Consider the following 24,980-nt stretch of genomic DNA (forward strand, 5'->3'; position numbering starts at 1 on the left):
AATATGTTATGTTTTCATTATCTTGGTAGATAACAGTAGGAAAATTGGTATGAAGTTGACAACTTTATATGCTACATGTATACACTTTATAGAATCTTGAAGAAAATGAATATTTGCTTTGTTTTCTTTTGGCAGCATGCATATGCACTAGAACTTCTATTTGATCAGTTGCATGAAGGAGCTAAAGCTCTTGATGTAGGATCTGGAAGTGGAATCCTTACTGCGTGTTTTGCACGTATGGTAAGAACTTTATTTTTCATTTTGGCCCCACAGGAGCATATTACATGATTTGGTTGTATAGCAGTTTTTGAGGATTTTCTTTCTTTTTTTTAAATTCTATCAAGATAGCAGTTGGAATACGTATTACTTAGGGTTTTCTTTTTTTTTTTTTGGGTTGCGAGTGACGGAACATTCAAGCCAAACTGGCAGAGCTAAAAGGGCATTGGTTTGTATCATGGAAAAGTCTAAAGACGCGTCTGGCTTCTTGTGTGGCTGGATTCAGAGGAAGATCAGATGTTGTCATTGACAGTGTGTTTCTCTCTAGTTAGTGGTTGGCTTTGCTTTCCTCCTCATTTTGGCTTCATTATCAGACAGGCCCTTCCTTTGCGATTGCAAGATGGCAGCCAGTAGGTCCCAAACTACATTCTTCGAAGTTCTAATATGGCAGGAAATAATAGAGCCTGATTTTCAAACGCTCCTACAGGTTTATTAGGAATGAGGGCAGAGCTTCTATCACGTTAAGAAAAATCTCTTAGAAAAACGCCTTGTTTATTATACTTCAACTTGTATCCCCAGACTTGTTTGGCAAGTGGCTGTCCAGCGTGTGAGTCTGGAGGCCCACTCGTGCAGCTGGGAGTAAAGGTCCGTCTGTGCTCAGAGTGTCACATCAGGTTGCTTATGAAAAGTTGGTCCCTGGAGGCCAGGTTGGAAGGTTCTGGTCTGGTTAAGTTGGGATTTGTAGATCCATCTTGGACTAGAGTCCGTTTAACTTGCTATAAATATGCAATTGGTAGACTCACTAGAATATGAACTCCAGAGAGGTGGGAATTTTCTCTGATGTTTTTTCGTTGCTGCCTCCTAAGCATCCACAACAGTGTCTGCCGTGTGATAAGGACTCAGATATTTCTTTTCAGTTGTTTTGTTTGTTTTGTAGAAGTTAAACGCTCACTAATGGGACGTCAGGGATTTTTTTTATTTTTAAAGCTTAGAAATAGCATTTAATTAGTGACTAGTTCTCTATACTTGACTTATTTATGGTTTTAGAGGACTATTTATTTTTTTTTGCCCACAGATTGGCACCTGAGGTAACAACTGTTGCCTATCTTCTTTTTTGTTTTTTTTCTTCTTCTTCTCCCCAAAGCCCCCCTGGTACATAGATGTATATTCTAGTTGTGAGTGCCTCTGCTGGTACTATGTGTGACGCCGCCTCAGCGTGGCCTGATGAGCGGTGCCATGTCCGTGCCTGGGATCCAAACCAGCGAAACCCTGAGCCGCTGAAACGGAGCGCGTGAACTTAACCACTTGGCCATGGGGCCAGCCCCAGGACTATTCAGTTTTTTAAAAAATCATTATATTTCTGTGTTATCTTTTTAAAAATGATATTAATTTAAGTTTATATTTTCACACATTTACCATGTGCTCGTCAGTTTTCTAAGTACTCTTCACGTATTCTCTTATTTCATTCTCACATCATTTATGAGGCATGTGCTCCTTTTCTCCTCATTTTACAGCTGAGGAACATGATTCGTAGAATAACTTGCCAGGGTTATATAGTTGTAAGTAAGTGATGCAACTTAGATGTGAACTTGAGTAGTCCGAGTTCAGAGTCTTTATTGTTTTAGATTTATTTTACAATTAATATTTATACTTGGAGCCTTTTTATATTTATATATTTTTTATATTTTCCACATGTGGCAGTAGAGTCAAGTGTAGAAATCCCTATATAATTTTTATGTAATATTTTAATATTTAAAGTCACACTTTTAGATGGAATTTAAATAAAAAATGATTGCACTAACTGCTACTTAATATTGGTAGTTAAGTCCTACTTCTAGGTCCTGGACTTAAAAATTAGAAATCAAAGAAAGATAGTGTTTTTCTCAGTATTACAAGTTTTTTTTAATTTATTTTAGTTTCTTAATTACTGAAATATAATTATTCATTTGAGGGTTATAGTTGAGAAGAGTTGTATTTGGTATATAATTTATAACAAACTGAGTGTTTAACCGTCTAATTGGAGGTTTAAGCTGTTGATTTGTCTTGATTTCTCATTGCAGAATTTAACTTTAGGTAAGGAAACACTTTAATGACACTTCAGAAAAAAAAATTTAGACCAGTGAGCTATTGAGTTATTCTCTTATTTCCAGGTTGGACCTACTGGAAAAGTCGTAGGAATTGACCACATTAAAGAGCTGGTAGACGACTCAATAAATAACGTCAGAAAGGACGATCCGACGCTTCTGTCTTCAGGGAGAGTGCAGCTGGTTGGTGAGTGCCAGAAAACTGTAAAAATTTCCTCTCTGGGGAATTTTTATTTTCAGAAGATCCCATGCAAGCTAAATAATACTCAGAGCTAATTATTGCATTTTTTTAACATTCACTTTTAAGTACTAAGTAAGGAAAATATAACTCTAAAATATTATACTGGTTCCACCTTGACCATGGGTGACATGACTATTAATTATTTCAAAAGAATGTGCATGTTGAGTTCTTTCTTCATTGATTTTTAAGAAGTAATACCAAAGTAACAAGTGTCCATTATTAAAAATTTAAACAGTGCAGAGATGTGGAAGATAAAAAAGAAAGCCCTTCTTTTTCCCTCATTTCTATACATATAAATATACATATGAATGAAGTACATACACACAGAGTTTTTTGTTTTTTTGTTCTTTTGAGGAAGTTTGGCCCTGAGTTAACGTCTGCCGCCAATCCTCCTCTTTTTGTTGAGGAAGGTTGGCCCTGCGCTAACATCCACTGCCAGTCCTCCTCTTTTTGTTGAGGAAGGTTGGCCCTGCGCTAACATCCATGTCCATCTTCCTCTGCTTTATGTATGTAGGACACTTGCCACAGCATGGCTTGACAATGGTCCATAGGTTCGCACCCAGGATCTGAACCAGTGAACCCATGGCTGCCGAAGCAGAGCAAGTGAACTTAACTGCTGCACAACGGGGCCAGCCCCCAACCGTTTTAAATTGATTTATACTATACATATTGTCCTGTAGTTTGCTTTTTTTCACTCAGCAGTATAAAATGGACATATTCCCATGTGAGCACATTTTGTATTACTGTGAAAATAACAAACATGGAAAAAGTGCATAAAAGATATATGTGAAGCTTAAAAAAGACCTGATTAACCACCGCGTTGAAGAGAAACAGAGCATTATTAGTACCTTGGAAGTTCTCTGCTTGCTTTTTCCTCGTCCTAACTCCCTCCCTTCTCCCTAGTGGTAAGCAGTATCGTTACTTCTATGCATTGACTGCCTAATTGCACTTCCATAAGTGATGTTTAGTTTAATTTTGAACTTCAGATAAATGGAACCATCCAGTATATGCTGAATGACTTCTTTCATTTAATACTGTTTGTAAGACTCATCCGTCTTTTTGCATATGGTTCATTTTTATTGCTGTGTAGCATTCCCTGTAAGAACATTGCCAAAATTTATTAGGTCTACCGTGGGTGGGTATTTAGGTAGTTTGTAATTCGGGGATATTCACAGTACTGTGAACATACGTGTACATGAGTCTAGATGTGTATACACACTCATCATACAAGCTCTCGTTCCTGTAGGAGAGTTATTGCAGGTGCAGGGGTGACCGTCAGTGCTGCAAAACTTTTTTAAAGTGATCGAACCAGTTTACATCCTCATCTGCAATGTATCAGGGTTCCTATTGCTCCACGTCTCTACCAACACTTGCCATTGTGAGATTTTCCTTTTGCCCACTTGGTGATTGTATAGCAGTATCTCTGTGTGAGTTTAATTTTGTATTTTCCTATTAACTAGTGAGATTAAACATCTTTTCATATGTTTGGCCATTTGGATTTCCTCTTTTGTGAAATGGCTGTTCAGATATTGAGTTGTTTATATTTTTCTTTGGTTTGTAGGACTTCTGAGACTAGCCCTTTGTCTGTTTATACAAATTGTAAATCTCTTCTCCCGTTCCATGGCGTGCCTTTCACACTCATTTTGTTACTTTTTTGATAAATATAAATTCCTAATTTGAATGTAGTCAAACTTACCAGTTTTTCTGGTGTTTTTCTGTGTCCTCTTTAAGGCTACTCTGAAGTCATGAAGATATGTCCCTATATTATTTCTCAGAAACTTGAGGGCTGGCCCGGTTGTGCAGCGGTTAAGTTTGCACGTTCCACTTCGGCAGCCCAGGGTTCGCTGGTTCAGATCCCGGGTGCGGACATGGTACTGCTTGGCATGCCATGCTGTAGTAGGCGTCCCACACATAAAGTAGAGGAAGATGGGCACAGATGTTAGCTCAGGGCTAGTCTTACTCAGCAAAAAAGAGGAGGATTGGTGGCAGATGTTAGCTCAGGGCTAATCTTCCTCAAAAAAAAAAAGAAACTTGAGGTCTTTGATCCTGTTGACATTGATTTTTGTGTATATATGAGGTAGAGCCCCACATGTATATGTTTTCCATATGAGTATTCAATTGTCACAGCATCATTTATTAAAAAATCTATCCTTTCCCTGCTTTACACCTCTTAGAATTCTTCACGTTAGGTAGTTCTGTCTGAACAGGTTTTTAAAGCATGACTTTTTTTCTTTCAGTGGGAGATGGAAGAATGGGATATCCTGAAGAAGCCCCTTATGATGCTATTCATGTAGGAGCCGCAGCCCCAGTTGTGCCCCAGGCAGTGAGTTGGGTTTTTTCTGTGTTTGTGTGCTTTATTCAACTAAAACTCTAAAAGATTTGTAGCGAGATGACTTCTAGATGACATCCAGAATATACTTAGACTTTCATATTGTGCATTTTTGTTACAGTTAGTAGGTAATGTTTTTCATGTGCAAATAATTGACGAAGATTACTAAACCCCAGCTCATGGCTGTCTTATTTGAAGCAGTATTTGATCCAGCCAAGAACTAGTACACCAGTAGAACTGGGAAAATCCCTCTGGAGTTCACGACCTGAGAGTCACTTGGTGTTTTATTAAAGACCAGAATATGCAAGACTATGTTAGGTGCATGGAGAGACCAGGGTGTATTTATCATACGTTTTACCTTCACAAAGCTTATATTCTAGAATAGATGTGTCATACTTGTGACAGGGAAGTTAACGAGATGATAGCATACCATTAGCATATGATATATATTGAATGGAAAAGAAAAATACGTGCTGTAGGAGTTTGAGGGAGGGGGTTGAATTTTGTGTAGAGTGGTCAGGGAGACTTGCCCAGGAGTGGGCCTGGACTGGGTCTGGAAGAGGAGTGGGGTTGCCTGGCTGCAGTGAGAGGGAGGGATGTTCCAGTACTGTGTGTGACATAGTCAGGGAAATGTGTAAGTACGAGATGGATTTTTCATTTTAGGAAGACTCTGAAAGCTTCCGTCAACTCTTAATAATCCTTCATAAGTTCACTGAAGTCTCAGGTTTCTGTTACATATGAGTTTTACATAGTTCTTAACTAGACAGCTAGAGGCTGAAAGTGACACTGTCTCGTATGCCCAGTTTTATCCACTCTCTGACCTGGAAAGTGTTCTTTTTCGTATGTTTAGATCAGTTATGAGAAGCTGAAAGTTGGGGAATTTGCTCTGGTCATTGACTTGCTGCTTGTTGGCTGAATGACTTTGGGAAAATCACTTATTCTCTCTGGCCCTGTTATCTGTTTAAAAAACAGACTAAGCCAGTGGTTTTAAGACGTTTAAATTGAAATATTAATATGCTGTAGAAAGGTATATGAGTCATAAGTGAATAGCTCAGTGAATTTTCACATATGACCACACGATCAGTAGTTTTTTTTTAACTTTTAAAAAAATATATTGGCAGCTTAGTAGGAGCAATTAAAATCTGAACTAGACCTGTGTTTACAAGAAGGAGCTTGGGTACAGGGCTCATCTTCCCCACCAAGACCCGGAGATTATCTTGAAGGGCGTTTCCAGCTTTAGCTCAAGATGAATTTAAATGTTGTAGTTGCACTTTTAGGGGTATTATAGGGGTCTTTACACATCTGATTAAATTTAAAGATAGATACTGACGGGGCTTTCTAGTTTTAAGATAACAGAGTAAAGATGTTTATGCCTCCTCTTGGATATCACCCCAAAACAAATAGAAAAACAAGAAATAGAAACGCAGACTCCATATTCACTTATCTGGGGGATTACACCTGCAATCCTGAACTCTACAATGTGGGACAGAAAGGAAATGGAGTAATGACTGACTCAGGAACCGAGGAGACTGCAGAGGGGGTGTCAGTGCAGAAGCAGTTTGCTCTGCAGGACTCTGGAAAGGCTTAGAAATTGGAGGCGTCAGGACCTTGGGAATCAGAGATGAAGCTTGAGTCTGAAAGGGGGCTGCTGCTTGAAGTTCTGTAGGAGGAACGGTTAGTCCTAAGCCCGAAGTAAGAAAATTTCCAAGAACTGAAGGACATGATTCTGTAGTTTGAAAAGATCTATTGAGTGTCCAGTACAATGAATTTTTTAAAAAAGAAAAAAAAGAACCACCATATCACCGTGAAATTTCAGGATATTAGGGATAAAGAGAACATTCTAAAACCTCCAGAAAAACAAAACAGGTAATCTGTTGAGGACTGGTAATGAGAAAGGCATCAGACTGTGAATAGCAGCATTAAAACCAACAAGTCAGAGGAACAAACTCTCCCAATTCTGAACCGAAAATGATTTCCAGCCTTGAAATCTGTACCCACACATATGGCCATATTTGTAGAATAAAGGGAATTTTAGGCTTGCACATGTCAGTCTTTCTCTTTTAAAATATTCCATGCATTGTTTTATAGAATACTTCTTGAGAAATTGCTTTAGTAACATCATCAAAAAGTGAGGAAGGAGAGAGGCAGTAGGAAAAACCAGAAAGAGGCTCGGTAGGATGTAGGAAGGGAGAACTTCTTGCTCAGAGAGAGGGGATGCGAGTTCCCAGTGTTGTTGCCAAGGGACAGCCCAGGATGAAAGCTGTGCAGCAGGCCTGGGGAAGCAGCAGGCCGGGGTTGGGGCACGAGGAGGAAGGCACTAGAAGGAAGCCCTCCCCCTGCCCCAAGAAACATGTACCAATGAGATAGGTTTGACTGTGTGAAAATTTCATGGAGAAGCTGTGGGAGGGCACAAAGATTTAGAAACAGTTACAAAGAAAATTAAGTGAATGAAAAAGAAAAACCTTTAATTTTTAACTGCAAGAAAAGCAACTATTGTATAAGAAAAGAAACAATCATTGGATACCTGTTGGCTCAGCTGCAAATTATATTTACATGGTCATAACTGAAAATGATTTTAATGAAAAATTATGATGTTGGTTGGATTGGGGAAAAGGAGCAGAATGTATGTAAGAGAGCTCAGTCCTCATCTAGTATGTAATGTGAAATTAAAAAGTAAATACAGCACGGTGACTACTTCACAATACTGTATTGTATATTTGAAAGTTGCTAAGACAGTAGATCTTAAAAGTTCTCATTACAAGAAAAAAAATTGTAACTGTGTGGTGTTAGATGTTAATTGAACTTATTCTGGTAATCATTTTGTAATATGTACGTGTATCAAATCATTATGTCGTACACCTAAAACTAATAGATATTAGTTATATTTCAATTAAAAAAAATAAAAGACACTTTAGAAATAAGCACTACAAAAAAAATACTAGAAGACACAGCTAAAAGGATTTAAAATGACTGGATTTAGGGAGTCAGATTGGGGTGGGGAGAAGTCTGCTGTTTTTCATTATAGACCTTGACTTTTAGGAAAACAACTCAAAGGATGCTTGCCAATATTGCTTTGGTAAAAATTAAAATGGAAAATAAAATAGACTTGTAGACAACCAAAATTTTAGTTAGGATAATTCTATCAAAGTAAGTTTTCTTCCTTATTGTTTTTGATGAGTGGTGATCTCCACACAAAAATGGTAACGTGATTTCAAAGCTCTCTGACTGCAGGGGCCCTCACTGAGTGGTCTTGTTTCTCCCCTGACAGGGGCATCACGTTCTACTGCTGCAGGGACTCTAGCCCCACCTTCCCTTTCAAGGTGCCAGTAATCCTGTATTCAGTCATAAAACCAAGGTTTTCTTATCTTTGGTTCAGCATACCCTGGATGCTACAGTAATAGGATAGGGATTCCTTGCTGATTTTCTACACTTCCTCTCCCCTCTTCCTCCTTCTAGCCCACAGAGATTCAAAACAGGCATCTAGGCATTAGAATTTTCTGCTCTGCCTTTGGCCTTCCTACCCAAGAGGATAGTTCTGCATTACGTGGTTCACTCAAAAATTTTGAGCACTGTGGTTGTACCAGGTACTATGGTAGATGCTTGGGGTACAAAGATGGATAAGACACAGTCCTTATCATCAAAGAACTTGTAATTTAGTAGGGAGGTCCATAGGTAGATGAGTAAGTGGATAATTGATTAATAAGTTTAACAATCATAGTATGTATGTGCTAAGTAGAGTACATTTCTGCTTTCTGCCCATGGATGGTGAAAACTGTTTATAGTGATGCAAAACGACTGTTAGTGTAAAGCCTGTAACTCAGTGTGTATGTGTTTTCCTTTTTCTTTTAGCTGTTAGACCAGTTAAAGCCAGGTGGAAGATTGATATTGCCAGTTGGTCCTGCAGGTGGAAACCAGATGTTGGAGCAGTACGACAAGCTACAGGATGGCAGTATCAAAATGAAACCTCTGATGGGAGTGATATACGTGCCTTTAACAGATAAGGAAAAGCAGTGGTCCAGGTGGAAGTGATTTTATCTTCTGCTCTTTCTTCTTCCACACCTGCAAGGTGAAAGGGTGTGAATTTTAAGACATTACACCACAGGGCTGCCTTTTTGGTTGTCACCTTTATGCTTCTCCATTTTAACATCAGAAATTCACTACATTAAAAATGTGGAAAAATCTTGCATGGTCTGCCCTTCTTTTGATTTAACTCATTTTTTTTTTGGGGAAAAGGGGGTGAGACTTGGTTGGCACACAGATTTTTTTTTCTTTTTTCTCCTGAAGAGGCTTCCAGCCACAGTTCAGTACTTTCTAAGGATATTTTATTATTGGCCACTCTGTCTATATTTACCACTTATTTTCATAGCTGCTGTATGGTCATGGAAACAGCAGCTTTGGTCGGCAGAGAAGGGGCTGTCACATTCTGCCCTGTTCCCTGTCTGTTGTACTGTTGTTTTAAAGAAGGGTAAAGATACTCTTGTCCCAGTTTTCAAAGGTGTCAGAATCCCAGAGAGGACATTCTTCCTCTCAGCTTACTTTCTCTCTTTCAGTCAGATTCCCAGATGGCTGACAGCCTGTGCCTGCCTTACATTAGGCTGCTGCTTCAGAGCTGCTGTAGGGAGTAAACTTCCCACCGTTCTCTAGAACAGGCCACCAGTTTTTAAGCTCCTCTACCTAAGCTCCTGGGGAGGGGAGGAGAGGAGTTCAGTAAGCTACCCAGTGAGTGCCCAGGTCTCACAAACCCACCCAAAGGACCAATAGCATGCAGCACAATCTTCAGCACAGCATGGCTCATGTAATGCCCACTTTTGTTTTATGTCTCAGCATAATCGGAGTATTTTGTTAGAAGCCAAAATTTCTCTTGTTCTTCTCTTCCTCCTCCTCCTCCCCACTCCGTCCGGAGGGAATGAGGGAGACCAATAAGTAAGAGTTACATTAGCTAAGACTACTTGAATTTAAATGCCAAAATAAGAAAGTCTTTACAGTTTCTTTGTTTTAGAATCTATTTTTATTTGGCAAAGTTACTTATTTTAAGGTCATTATTTTCTTAATAAGTAAAATAGTGATTATAAGTTTAATATTTTATTTTTGGGAAAGAGTAAACCTTTTGAATGAATGTTTAATTACAAAAATGGTAATGAATCTAACTCAGTTTTGTTCAAAACTGAGTATTATTATTATTTTTTATTGAGTTAATGATAGGTTACAATCTTGTAAAGTTTCAGTTGTATATTATTGTCTGTCAGTCGTGTTGTAGGTGCAACCTTCACCGTTTGTGCCCACCCCCCAACCCCCCTTCCCCTGGTAGCCACTAATCTGTTCTCTTTGTCCACAGGTTTAAAGTCCTCATATGAGTGGATTCATACAGAGATTGTCCTTTTCTATCTGGCTTATTTCACTTAACATAATTCCCTCAAGGTCCATCCATGTTGTTGCAAATGGGACGATTTTGTTCTTTTTTACGGCTGAGTAGTATTCCATTGTATATGTATACCACATCTTCTTTATCCAATCATCGGTTGATGGGTGCTTAGGTTGCTTCCGTGTCTTGGCGATTGTAAATAATGCTGCGGTAAACATTGGGGTGCATAGGACTTTTGGAATTGCTGACTTCAAGCTCTCTGGATAGATACCCAGTAGTGGAATAGCTGGCTCATATGGTAGTTCTATTTTTAATTTTTTGAGGAATTTCCATGCTGTTTTCCATAGTGGCTGCACCAGTTTGCCTTCCCACCAGCAGTGTATGAGGGTTCCTTTTTCTCCACAACCTCCCCAACATTTGTTACTATTTGTTTTAGTTATTTTTGTCATTCTAATGGGTGTAAGGTGATATCTTAGTGTAGTTTTGATTTGCATTTCCCTGATGATCAGTGATGATGAACATCTTTTCATGTGCCTGTTGGCCATCCGTATATCTTCTTTGGAGAAATGTCGGTTCATGTCTCCAGCCCATTTTTTGATTGGGTTGTTTGATTTTTTTGTTGTTGAGTTGTGAGAGTTCTTTATATATTATGGATATTAAGCCTTTGTCAGATATATGACTTGCAAATATTTTTTCCCAGTTAGTGGGTTGTTTTTTTGTTTCAATCCTGTTTTCATTTGCCTTGAAGAAGCTCTTTAGTCTGATGAAGTCCCATTTGTTTATTCTTTCTCTTGTTTCCCTTGTCTGAGAAGACATGGTGTCTGAAAAGATCCTTTTAATACTGATGGCAAAGAGTGTACTGCCTACATTTTCTTCTAGAAGCCTTATGGTTTCAGGTCTCAGCTTTAGGTCTTTGATCCATTTTGAGTTTATTTTGGTGAATGGTGAAAAAGAATGGTCAATTTTCATTCTTTTACATGTGGTTGTCCAGTTTTCCCAGCACCATTTGTTGAAAAGACTTTCTTTTCTCCATTGTAGGCCTTCAGCTCCTTTGTCAAAGATAAGCTGTCCATAGATGTGTGGTTTTATTTCCGGGCTTTCAATTCTGTTCCATGGATCTGTGCACCTGTTTTTGTACCAGTACCATGCTGTTTTGATTCCTGTAGCTTTGTAGTATGTTTTGAAGTCAGGGATTGTGATGCCTCCCGTTTTGTTCTTTTTTCTCAGGATTGCTTTAGCAATTTGGGGTCTTTTGTTGCCCCATATGAATTTTAGGATTCTTTGTTCTAATTCTGTAAAGAATGTCATTGGGATTCTGATTAGGATGGCATTGAATCTGTAGATTGCTTTAGGTAGAACGGACGTTTTAACTATGTTTATTCTTCCAATCCATGTACATGGAATGTCTTTCCACCTCTTTATGTGATCATCCATTTCTTTCAGCAAAGCCTTGTAATTTTCATTGTATAGGTCTTTTGCCTCCTTGGTTAAATTTATTCCTAGATATGTTATTCTTTTTGTTGCGATTGTAAATGGGATTGTATTCTTGAGTTCTCTTTTTGTTCTTTATTAGAGTATAGAAATGCAACTGATTTTTGTAAGTTGATTTTGTACCCTATAACTTTACTGTAGTTGTTGATTATTTCTGATAGTTTTCTGGTGGATTCTTTAGCATATATAAAATCATGTCTGCAAACACTGTTTCACTTCTTCATTTCCTATTTGGATTCCTTTTACTCCTTTTTCTTGCCTAATTGCTCTGGCCAAAACCTCCAATGTTGAATAAGAGTGGTGAGAGTGGGCACTCTTGTCTTGTTCTTATTCTCAGAGGGATGGATGGTGCTCAGTTTTCCCCCATTGAGTATGATGTTGGCTGTGGCTTTGTCATATATGGCTTTTATTATGTTGAGGTACTTTCTTTCTATCCCCATTTTGTTAAGAGTTTTTATCATAGATCGAGGTTGGATTTTGTCAGATGCTTTCTCTTTGTCTATTGAGATGATCATGTGGTTTTTATTCCTCATTTTTTTAGTGTAGTGTATCACATTGATTGATATGTGGATGTTGAACCATCCCTGTGTCCCTTATATAAATGCCACTTGATCATGGTGTATGATCTTTTTGATGTATTGCTGTAATTGATTTGCCAGTATTTTGTTGAGGATTTTTGCATCTATGTTCATCAGCGATATTGGCCTGTAGTTTTCCTGTTTTGTGTTGTCCTTGTCAGGCTTTGGTATCAGGGTGATGTTGGCCTTGTAGAATGTGTTAGGAAGTGCTCCATCTTCCCTAATTTTTTTGAGTAGTTTGAGAAGGATAAGTCTTAAGTCTTTTTTGAATATTTGGTAGAATTCTCTGGGGAAGCCATCTGGTCTTGGACTTTTATTTTTTGGGACTTTTTTTTTTTTTTTTTAAAGATTTTATTTTTTCCTTTTTTCTCCCCAAAGCCCCCCGGTACATAGTTGTATCTTCTTCGTTGTGGGTCCTTCTAGTTGTGGCATGTGGGACGCTGCCTCAGCGTGGTTCGATTAGCAGTGCCATGTCTGCGCCCAGAATTCGAACCAACGAAACACTGGGCTGCCTGCAGCGGAGCATGCGAACTTAACCACTCGGCCACGGGGCCAGCCCCAGGACGTTTTTGATTACTGTTTCAATGTCTTTACTTGTGATTGGTCTGTTCAGAGTATCTGTTTCTTCTTGATTCAACTTTGGGAGGTTGTAACAGTCTAAGAATTTATCCATTTCTTCTAGGTTGTCCAATTTGTTGCCATATAGTTTTTATAGTATTCTCTTATAATCTTTTATATTTCTGTGATATCTATTGTAATTTCTCCTCTTTCATTTCTAATTTTATTTATTTGCACTTTCTCTCTTTTTTTCTTTGTGAGTCTGACCAAGGGTTTGTCAGTTTTGTGTATCTTCTCAAAGAACTAGCTCTTTGTTTCATTGATCCTTTCTACTGTCTTTTTTGTTTCAATTTCATTTATTTCTGCTCTGATTTTTATTGTTTCCCTCCTTCTGCTGTCTTTGGGCCTTGTTTGTTCTTCTTTATCTAAATCTGTCAGGTGTATTTTGAGATTTCTTATTTGCAATTTCTCTTGTTTGTTAAGGCATGAGGGCCTTCTTGAGGATTTCTTGTAAGGGGAGGGAGGTTTTGTGGTGATGAACTCCCTTAGCTTTTGTTTATCTGGGAAAGTTTTTATTTCTCCATCATATCTGAAGGATACTTTTGCTGGATAGAGTGTTCTTGGCTGAAGGTTTTTGTCTTTCCAAGATTTGCATATATCATTCCACTCTCTCCTAGCCTGTAAGGTTTTTGCTGAGAAATCTACTGAAAGCCTGATAGGGGTTGCTTTGCAAGTTATTTTTCTCTGCCTTGCTGCCCTTAGTATTTTTTCTTTGTCATTCACTTTTGCCAGTGTCACTACTATATGCCTTGCAGTAGGTCTTTTTACATTGATATGGTTAGGGGAGCTGTTGGTCTCTATCAATGGATTTCTAGCTACTTGCCCAGATTTGGGAAGTTCTCTGCTATTATTTCTTTGCACAAGCTTTCTGCACCATTTTCCTTCTCTTCTCCCTCTGGAATGCCTATAATCCTTATGTTGCATTTCCTAATTGAATTGGATATTTCTTGGGGAATTTCTTCCTTTCTTTTTAGTCTTAGTTCTCTTTCCACCTTCATCTGGAACGTTTCTGTATTTCTGTCCTCATTATTGCTGATTCATTCCTCCATAATATCAGCTCTATTGTTCAGAGAATCCATATCCTTCTTTATCTCATCCATTGTGTTTTTCATCTCCAATGTTTCTGATTGGTTCTTCTTTATAGTTGCAATCTCTTTTGTGAAGTAGGTCCTGAATTCATTGAACTATCTGCATTTTCTTAGAACTCATGGAGTTCTTTTTATGATAACTATTTTGAATTCTCTGTCATTTAGATTACAGATTTCTGTGCCTTCAGGATTGATTTCTGGGTACTTGTCATTTTCCTTCTGGTCTGGAGATTTGATATATTTTTTCATACTGGTAGGCGGCATGTATTTGTGCTTCTGCATTGTGGTAGTATTTGATTGCCACTTACACCTGCCGCCTCTGGGTGGGGGTCAAGAGCTGTGTATTCTGAGCCCACTGTAATCCTCTTCACAGCTCCCAGGTACTCTATGGGGGTGGCGGGTTGGGGTGAGGGGCACTTTCTTTCTCTTGCACAATCTCAGGGACTTCTCACTCTGCCCTTTCTCTGCTCTCCTTGGGTGTTAACTTCCTGAAGATGCCCCTGCGATAGCTAGTCACCTCTGTGTGGGGGCTTTCCCCTGGGCTGTGAGGGACCTTGGAGAGGGATGGTGTTCGCATGGAGGGCTATTCCCTCCCCCCTTTCCTCAGAGTCATGTGCCGTCCCTGGGTTGCTGCCCTTCAGGGAGGAAGAGAAGAATTCTCGCACCTCGTTCCGGTTCCTTGTGGTGAGGGGGTCTCCAGTACCCCCACCTTCCAACATATGGCTATGTGGGTCTCTCAGACATCGTTTGTATTGTGTGGATGTCCCCTGTTGGAATATGAATGTCCTTTTCATTATATCTTACAGGGGAGAGTTTATGGGGAGAGCTCACTCCGCCATGATGCTGATGTCACTCCCTCAGCCACTTCTTAAAAAAATAATATAAAAAGATAACAGTCTTGTCAATTAGAATCAGATATAGTTATTAACAAGTAATTATGACCTTCCTTCACTTTGCTTCTAGTATGGTTATACCATTACATAATTGTATGATTCCTGTTGTATAAAAGGGGCAAACATCACTAAAATTACTGGAATTTGATGTCAAGAGTTCAAATTTTCATTAATAAGTTTTGTTTTTCTCTTCGTATATAATAAATGTTATTATCGAACATTCTACCTATAATTTAGTGATGAAGGAATTACAAAAAGGCCTTTTGTTTTTATAACTAGAAGTGGATTTACCGTTAAGCTAATGAAACTTCAGCTTCCGGACCCTCACTGGTGTAGGGTCCTACCTGGCCTTATACCTCAAGTTATAAGCATAGTCTTGTTTTCAGTCTTTTGTTTTTCCCCCCTTCACAAACAGGTGAATTATATAACTATCTAAGCTTTAGGTCTCTACAACACCTGGATCCACCTCTGATAAAACTATTTGTTTTAAATTTAGAATAATTTTTAAATTTATGGGCAATTATTCAGTCATTTACCAAATATTTAAATGTATATATGCTTATTTTTCTTTTTGGTCTTACGCTTTTTAAAACATTAAGCAATTTTTCATGTTTGCATCATTGGAAACTTTTCTCTAGTTATACTAGGAGGACTTTCTAATTTTTTTAATTGTAGATTTGCTGTGTATTTGTTCAAACACATTTGCCTACATCCGAAGATGCAGTTCTAATTATAAAGATAATCAATTACTTGATTGTAAATCTTGAAGTTTAAACAATATAAAAGTGAAACAAAATCTGGAAACCAACTTGGATAAAAACAACTGCCACAATTAAAAAATTTTGTACTGAAAGAAATTACTAGACAATAAGATATTTGAAAGGGTAAAACATCAACAGTTAATTGAAATTCTGGGGAGACGTTAATCTGCCACAGTCATGCATTGTTTAACGACAGGGATACATTCTGAGAAATGTGTCGTCAGGTGATTTCCTCATCGTGCGAACATCACAGAGTGCACTTACACAAACCTAGATGGTACAGCCTCCTACACACGTAGGCTCTCTGGTACTGATCTTATGGGACCACATTGTATATGTGGGCTGTCGTTGACCAAAATGTTGAAGTATTATCTGGCGAATGACTGTATTTCTATTTGTGTTCATAAACCATCAGTCAGGGTCCAGGCAGGAAACAGAAAATATGCTTAGCTAGGATTTTGAAGTGATTTTAATGAAGGGAGTATTCAGAGAAATATGAGAAAGATTATGCGAACCAGTAAAGGATGTTGACATAATCAGGGAACGGGGACACCCAGGGAATAGTGGGAAGCTGTTACCACTCTAGACCTTAAAAGGAGGAAGAAATTTTACTGGAAGCCATGGGAGCAGAGACAGCAGAGGGAAATGGGGGGGGGGAGGGAGTGTGGTCCCTGATGGGGGTTGTCGTGATAGAGGGAAGCAGCTGATCTATGAATCGCCTCAATTTTCTCTTGCCCTGGCCCCGTCTCTCTGCCCAGGCATCCTGTGGGCCAGACTTACTTAACCAAAAGTCAGAGGGGAAGGGGCCCTGTGGCAGATGTGGTCTGAGACGACTCTCTCCACCTCCTCCTCCCCGTGCGCTCCTCCTACAGCACATACCCCTGCTGCTTTTAAAATTTTGGTCCGGGCTAGATTTGAGAGGCCATCTAGTTTTTGTGTGCTGTATTTCTATCCCCTTCAGGCCAATCTAAAACTGTTCTTGACAGAAAAAAAATGTGTTTATTTTAGATTGCATTTAATATTTTTATTGGGAACTTTGTCCTGTTGTTAAATTTGTTCAATATTTTTCAGTGTGAAGACTTTTTTAATGCATTTATTAATTCAACAAGCATGTGTTTGCCCACTGTGTCCAGACTGTACTAGGGCTGGGCGTACACAGCTGTGAATTTGAAACTGACCATTCTCCTGGAACTTGCAGTCACGTGGGAGACCAAAAAAATCCAAAGACCAGACAAGCAGGCAGTTAGAGTGTAGTGTGTTTAGACTCTGCCTTGAGGGCAGTAGGGAGCAATTGAAGTGCTGAAGCCAAGCAGGGAAGTGATCAGAATCACATTTCAGAATGATCACTCTGGCTGTGTTATAGAGCAGATTGCTAAGGGACAGAACTAGAGTCAGAAACAGGAGGTGGTTGTAGCCAGTCAGGGGCGAAATGATGGTGGCCTGAATTAAGGCAGCGGTAATAAGGATGGAATGTGGTTGAGAAGAGTTGCTTACTGTTTTGTAAGTGCCCATCCCACATTTGGGCATTATCATCTGAAAAGCTCCTTAGTCAGTTTCTTGCCGGGCTAGATGATTTCTGTTCTTTCAGATTTTCTTCAGGGTTAATTTAACACCTCATCCTAGTGCTTTCCTATGACTCTCTTCTTGTCTCAGCTTCCCATCCTGCTCTTCCTGAGGAGTCCACACTAGTTGCCGTGCGCTCTGAGGGTGAGGGTCAACCTTTGCTGAGGAGTATGATAGAAACTATATGGAAAAAAGGAGGACCAGTGGGTATGCTGAATTCTGTTGCCAGATGAAGCCTGAAACATGACTGTAGACTTATGTCTCCTTATGCTTGGATTATGGTGGGTTAATCAAAGGGGAGATGTGGAGGCCACAGACCTGGAATCTGTAGTATGAGCTTCGTGACTATGGACTTGTAAGAATTGTATTAGTTGCTTCGTAAACTCTTAATACTTTTTAAGTTTGTATTTTTTATATGTAGAAATCAATATTTTGTTAATCTTCTGGTAAGTTTTATTTTTGCTTTTAATAGCCACAGTGTCAATGGAATAAGTCCATCTCTGGGTTGTGAAACAGGGATGTTTCAGGGTTCTCATTCCATAAACGCTTTATCAGTGTCTCCTTGAAGTGAGGTGTTATGAGTTGGTTGGGCATTTCTAGGATTGGCAGTGGAGGTCCTAGAGTATCCGTTTGATCCTCTGTTCCGTATCATTCTGTATTGTTCCGTTTTAATTTCTTCACATATGTTACAGCATTATGACATATTTTATATCCTTAAAGGCAGGGATATGTTCTGTTGCTTTTGGAATTCTTTTTATGTCTCTCATAATACTTTGTACAAAGTGAATTGTACAAAGCTTTTATTACCTTGGAAAACCCATTAATTAGAAAACATTCATGAATGTTGATTGTTATTTCCTGATACTACATCTTTTCATTTGTTCTTGATAAATAATATACAATATTAAATGTTAGTAGCTTAGAGTTATTAACCTAATAAATTATGTACAATTATATATTATAAAATCATCAGTATATACAGTTATTAACCTAATGAATATGTTTAGCACATATATAGCAATTTTAAAGAGCCCTTCTAGAAATTTAGGACATACTCCTTTTTATTGTAAATGTGCCATGCATGTCAGTCAGATAAAGAAAGATGTGGTTATGTAGAAGCTTGAACTTTAGGAAAAATTAATAAGTTGAAAGTTTTATGGATTTTGGAGTCTTAGGATGTGACAATGTTATGCATGCACTGGCAGCAAACTTTTGGTTTTCCTTGGCATCCTGAATGTTAAAATTCAGGTCTATAAACTTAATTTCTTCTTCTTAACTATTTTTTTTACTGCTGTACATTTCCTTCAATTTGTCTTTACGAATACTGTCCCTAACTACCAAAGTAATGCCATGTGCATTGTAAAGATAGAAAAAAGTACAAAGAATAAAATAAAAACCACCCATAATCTCAGAACCCAGAGATAACCATTGTTAACATTTTGGTAGATATTTTTTCACTCTTTTATCCATAGATCTATATACATCTCTTTTGTAATCCGGAGATCATACAGTAGCACTATTTTTTAATCTCCTTTTATCCTTTAATAACATGGTTCCACATCATTAAACACTTTTTTACAATATGATTTTTTCCAGTTTTAGTGAGATATAATTGACATATAGCATTGTATTATTTTAGATGTACAACATAATGATTTGATCTATGTATATCTTACAAAATGATTACAACAATAAGTTGAGTTTTATGGTTTCAGGTCTTAGGTTCAAGCCTTTAATCCATTTTGAGTTAATTTTGTGTATAGTGTAAGATAGAGATTCAGTTTCATTCTTTTGCATGTGGCTATCCAGTTTTTCCAACAGCATTTATTGACGAGACTATCCTTTCCCCATTGTGCATTCTTGGCTCCTTAATTATTGATCGTATATGTGTGAGTTTATCTGTGGGCTCTCTATTTTCTTCCATTGACCTATGTGTCTGTTTTTTTGCCAGCACCATACTGTTTTGATTACTATAGCTTTGTAATAGAGTTTGAAATCAGAAATTGTGATGACAGCTTGTTCTTCTTTCTAAAGATTGCTTTGGCTATTTGGGGTCTTTTGTGGTTCTATACAAATTTTAGGACTGTTTGTTTTATTTCTGTGAAAAAATGCCATGGGAATTTTGATAGGGATTTCATTGAATCAGTAGACTGCTTTGGGAAGCATGGATATTTTAACAATATTAATTCTTCCAATCCATAAGCACAGAATTTCTTTTCATTTATTTGTGTGTTCTTCAATGTCTTTCATTAATGGCTTGTAGTTTTCAGTGTAGAGATCTTTCACCTTCTTGGTTAATTTATTCCTAGGTATTTTATTGTTTTTGATACAATTGTAAATGGGATTGTTTTCTTAATTGCTTTCTGATAGTTCGTTATTAGTGTATAGAAACGCAACTGATTTTTTTATATTGATTTTGTATCCTGCAACTTTACTGAATTAGTTTATTAGTTCTAACATTTTTTTGGTAGTCTTTAGAGTTTTCTATATATAATATCATGTCATCTGCAAAAAGAGACAGTTTTACTTCTTTTTTTCCGATTTTGATGCCTTTTATTTCTTTTTCTTGCCTAATTGCTCTGGCTAGGACTTCCAGTGCTATGTTGAATAAAAGTGGCGAGAGTGGGCATCCTTGTCTTGTTCCTGATCTTAGAGGAAAAGCTTTCAGCTTTTCACCGTTGAGTATGATGTTAGCTGTGGGCTTGTCATATATGGCCTTTGTTATGTTGAGGTACGTTCCCTCTACACCCAGTTTATTGGGAGTTTTTATCCTTTTCCTTTTTGAAAAAAATTTTTAAATGGAGAGGATATTTGGAAATGTGGTACTATGTTGTTGGGCAATAAGGATATTTATTTACAATATCCTTAATGCCTTGCAACAGGTAAATAAAATGTAAATTATTTGAAAAACAACAATAATATCTTCATATTTTAAAAAGCACAAGTGAATTTAATTTATGAAAAGAGCACTTTGCAAGTGAACTCTTTGAAGATTAAATATTTTAATGCTTACATGAACTTAAGTAAAAGCTGTTCTGTGAGAATTTTAGTACTTAAATTACTTAGAAGAATATATTTAGAGGAACCAGAACTGATAATTTATCATTTAACAGATAATTCAGTGCTGTATGATGAAGGCAGCTTGTGGGAGAAGTAATTTTTAAAATATTTTCTTGCACAATTTACAAAATTCAGGTTTTTAAAAAAAGCATATTGTCTGATAATCGCTTAATTCATCACTTACCTGGAAAATTTTAGCTCTTTATTTACCTTCCCTTCAAATTTATTTTAACAACTTAAAAAAATTTTTTATCTTAATTTTTATTATAAGCAAATTGCAAGAATAGTACAAAGAACTCTTGAATCTCTTCACCCAGAATTACAAGTTATTGATATTTTTCCACATTTGCTTTCTCACTCCCTCTTTCTCTCTCTCCCTCTATATATGTAATATTTTTTCTTGAATCATTTGAGATTTAGTTGCAAATGTCACACTTCTTTACCACTAAAGTACTTGAGTATTTAATATTTTTGCCACTCAGATTCCCCTCAAATATGAAGCTTTTAGGCTTTTCTGGTGGCTTTATTTTTTCACTTTAACAGCTTTATTGAGGTATGATTTGTATATCATACAACTTATTTTAGACTGCGTTTTTACTCCTTCCTTCCTCTCACTGGCAGTGGCTGGTACAGTGCTGCACCTGGCTGAGCGAATGGTTTCTTTTGGAGCTGATAAAGCTGCCTTATGAAATCAGCTGACCAGGTATATTATATCTACAGATGATGCTTTTTTCTCCCAAAGAGTTTGGGTTGAGATTGACCCACTCAACAATTGCTAACAGATGCTCTAAGCAAAAGACTAAATTTTTGTCCAATTTTGTGAATGCAACTATAAAAAATTATTTGAACTCTAAATACTCAAGTCATCATTTTAAAATAAATAGTATTAGCAAGATCCTAGGTCTAAAAGTTATAACTTCTCTTAATTTTTTGGTCTTAAAGGAAGAATGTTATCGTTAGAATTAAAAACAAAGAATTCCAGCCCTTTAGGTTCCATACTTCATTCTGGAGTAGCATGAGAGACGCTTGAATGGCTGACTTCCATTTTTGCTTTGTTTGCTCTTTTTTTAAAAAATAATATATTGCTTGGTGTATTTTTACTGATTTAATAGTGTGCCTAAACTATTAGAAAGCCAAGTTTTGCAGTATATAACTCCTGCTTACATATTTCTCTCTTTTTTCCCCTCAGGGACGAACTGTAAAAGCAACATCAGCTTGACCAGTATATAATATTACAGTGGATTGCTCATCTCAGTCCTCAGAGCTTTTTGAAAACCAACAACATCACAGCTTGTTTTCGACTTTGTTACACTATTATTTTCAGCATGAAAATGTGTGGTTTCGTAGGGTTTCTAATTCTTCAAAGAGGCACAGAAGCCAAATTGGTAGAGGAGGGATGCAAAGGATAAGTCCGTGTATTATTACTTTAACACGCCTACGTTTTACTTTAAAATATTAAAAAAAGGGCTTCTGCAAAATGGACAACTTAGTTTGTGAATTGATTTTGAGGAGTGGTTTTTCTTTTCTTAGACACTTAATGCTGTTCCAATATGAATTTATCAGATCGCTTTCGTGCATCAGATAACACCACCATTCACAAGTTTGGATTCTTGGTTTTTGGACGTCTGTTAGATGCTACTAAGAAAATAGAGATGAGCTTCCTTTTTTAAAGCTTTTGATGTGGTGTCATAGAGTAGCATGTTGTAGATACAATCAGCTGCTTCGTTACCTTACAACTAAGCGTTTGTAAATATTAAAACTTAGGAAGATGGCCAGCGATGTCTCTTAAAACACTCAGCTGTTCAGATTGGACATAATTGACATAGTTCTTCTTTCTCTCTTTAAAAATTATAGGAGACCCGTAGCTCAGTGTTGTTTTTCTCTTTCTGATTTGCTGCTGATAATGTACATGAATTTACCCTGCTGTGTAAGCTGTGTCCTAGCTACTGAACAGTTTATGCAGTGCTGCTTTGCCAAATAAAGTTGAAAGTAAAGAGGCTTCAGTGTGTTTGAATGTAGAAGGAAGAACTTCATGTCCACCAGACACCGATGGCTGCGATCACAGAGGAAAAGTTGTGTCTCTGTTGCTCTGTTACGTGAACTCTTAGTAGGTTAACAGCGTTAATCCAAGTGTACATTTGCAGAATGTGACTGCGTTTCTTGAGGACAAGAACTACACCTCATTTATCATTTTTCTTTGCCTAACATAGGGCTTGTCTTCTTGTAGATGTACTGTAAATGCTGAATGAGTGAGTGAATGAATTGACTTAATGTCAGGGAAGGACAGGCTTGCGCATAAATTTACCAAAACCCATCTCTCACCTATAAATAGATTTATTAATATAATGATTGTAAAATGAGTTTCTAAGAAGGCAGTAGCACTTTGGGATCAGTTTAAATGTTGTAGTTTTATGCCTTTTATAATAGGATCTTAGTTTGTTTAAGGACGCTAGAACTTGAAATAGAAGCCCTTTCCTCTGCTGTGTGCAGGTGCGTGTGCTTCCGGCACGGAGATCCTCAGTGAGGGTGTAGGCCCTCTCCCCACCTCTTCAAGTGTGAAACGTGACTACTTTAAAAATGTCTTAAAAATGATGCATACATCTTTTCACTACTGTCTCTTCTTGGGCAAGGTCTTAGACACAGGAAGCTAGCATTTGTTGCTAGCCAGAAGCTGTGAGTTTAAGTTCATTGCCAGCTTCAGCTTGCTGTTGTTGGTACTGCTTCTGGACCCAGGCCATGAACCCTTTTGGTCCAGGACTCAGTGTCATTTGAAGTAGTTTCAAAGGTCAGGTATTCTTTAAGACTTTAAATTAATTCTTAAACTTCTCCACTAGTCTGTATCCTTCATAGCCGTCACCAACATTTTATTATATGTAAATCCCTTTGTTCTGTCTTGGGGATGGAAGAAGGCTCCTCTGCTCCAGGAGTGTGCAGACTGGTCGCGGGGACAGTTTATAAATCTGATGGGACAGACTAAGTGCCACCTGCTCGGTGCAGTCAAGTGCTGGGCCAAGTGCTGCTCTAGGCCTTTACACTTTTGTGAATTAAAATACTTAACTGTTGGGGGCTGGCCCCGTGGCCGAGTGGTTAAGTTTGCGCGCTCTGCTGCAGGCGGCCCAGTGTTTTGTTGGTTCGAATCCTGGGTGCGGACATGGCACTGCTCATCAAACCATGCTGAGGCAGCATCCCACATGCCACAACTAGAAGAACCCACAACGAAGAATACACAACTATGTACCGGGGGGCTTTGGGGAGAAAAAGAAAAAATAAAATCTTAAAAAAAAACCCAAAAAACTTAACTGTTGAATAAACAGGAATGGAGTTTAAGGGAGCATCGGTAAGTGGATAGAGATGGAAATAATTTCTACTAGGTCTAAGAGCTTTTCTCTTTGAGAGTTGAAAGTATGTGTTGGTCAGAGATAAGAAATGTCTCATTAATCTTTAGTATTCATAATTTCTAAAATATTTTACTATTTCACTTTTCCTTAATAGAAGTGATTCCTTTATATAATATGAAGGACAATAATGAAAATATTTTAAAAAATTCCAGTCTAGTGAGATCTCATTGAAACAAGGTGGGTTTTTTTTTTCATTTTACAGATTTGATTTTATTAAAGCCAAATCTAGCTCTCAAAAGTTGAAAATAATTCCAGTTTCTAATGAAAGTTTCAACTCTTTCTCAACCAGTAACATTTGAAAAAAATGACATTTGGGGGCAAATGATACATTAACATTGGAAAAATATTTAAAATCCCTTACCCTTTTAAAGACACTGCTTTTTTTCAGAAAAAGTCGATTACACGTTTTAAATTGACTATAAGGTACCTATACTAAGGCATCTTAAAAATTCATGTAAAATAGTATAACATTTTTTAGTAGTAACGTAATACTCATGAATTCTTCGAAGCTATTTTCGGCATCTGATTGTCAGCCAAGGATTAAAGCTCCTCAATTTTGTTTCATTATAGAGATGGGTGTTTCTGGTTTTCAGCTAAATGTTAACAAATTTTCCAGTAGTTTGGTATGGCACTAAAGAACTCATATGACTGTGGTAATTCAATACTAGGGTTGTAAATGAAGAAACTAACATGGGTAATTCAAAAAATGTCCTAAATGGAGTTCTCAAGGCCAATAACTTATTTTAGGTAAGTGCTAAAACTCTTGCAGGATATCAATCATCATTTCCCACAGCTTATTGTGTTCTTAAAGAACTATATTCAGTAAAACGAGTTCTGATCAGATTTCAGTTTTATCTCTTCTGATTTCTCCTACCCTTTTTCAGGAGGATGACAATTTTTTGTCCCCATCATACTTAAAGTGTGGCTCAAATACAATGCCAGTAAAAAATCCTGCTTAAAGAAAACTGGCTGCCTCTGGGGCCAAGGACGTTCGTGTTTGTGTATTATAATATAATAATAAGGAAAACAAGTCTGATCATTTCCTTGTCCTTAATCTTTCTAATATCATTGCTACAGCAGTACTTTTGGTTCCCCACTTTAGGCTGCATCTTTTTAGCTGACTTTGTATTGTTTGGGCCAGGACTCTTGACTTTGGTTCCCCTAGGATGCTGTACTGGGCTGGTGACTCCCTCCCTCCCTTTCCCTTCACTTCCTTTCCTAACAAGGGGAAGTTCTAGGGGCTGCCGAGTCCGAAGAACTCATGCTCAGGTGGACTGTCCCAAGAGGATGGCCATCAC

General features: G+C 37.7%; 1 protein-coding gene across 6 annotated transcripts in view; it reads left to right on the forward strand.

The window, feature by feature from the left end:
- The window catches only part of PCMT1 (protein-L-isoaspartate (D-aspartate) O-methyltransferase), a 53,079-nt gene extending 30,796 nt beyond the window's left edge, over positions 1 to 22,283 (forward strand). Inside the window, exons 4-10 of one of the 6 annotated variants that reach the window (XR_011502651.1) lie at positions 136 to 240; positions 2,367 to 2,487; positions 4,779 to 4,864; positions 8,720 to 8,936; positions 19,812 to 19,955; positions 20,906 to 20,987; positions 21,474 to 22,283. Coding sequence is in view for 3 of the 6 variants with exons in the window: in XM_070507093.1 (XP_070363194.1) it covers positions 136 to 240; positions 2,367 to 2,487; positions 4,779 to 4,864; positions 8,720 to 8,889; positions 19,812 to 19,955; positions 21,474 to 21,486 (639 nt within the window). In the remaining 3 variants the exon portion in view is untranslated. The remainder of the gene's footprint in view (positions 1 to 135; positions 241 to 2,366; positions 2,488 to 4,778; positions 4,865 to 8,719; positions 8,937 to 19,811; positions 19,956 to 20,905; positions 20,988 to 21,473) is intronic. The other 5 variants (XR_011502642.1, XR_011502649.1, XM_070507093.1 and 2 more) reach the window with 5 other exon arrangements.
- Positions 22,284 to 24,980: the final 2,697 nt, after the last annotated feature.

The sequence above is a fragment of the Equus asinus genome, chromosome 1, assembly GCF_041296235.1.
Source record: "Equus asinus isolate D_3611 breed Donkey chromosome 1, EquAss-T2T_v2, whole genome shotgun sequence".
NCBI classification, from domain to species: domain Eukaryota; kingdom Metazoa; phylum Chordata; class Mammalia; order Perissodactyla; family Equidae; genus Equus; species Equus asinus.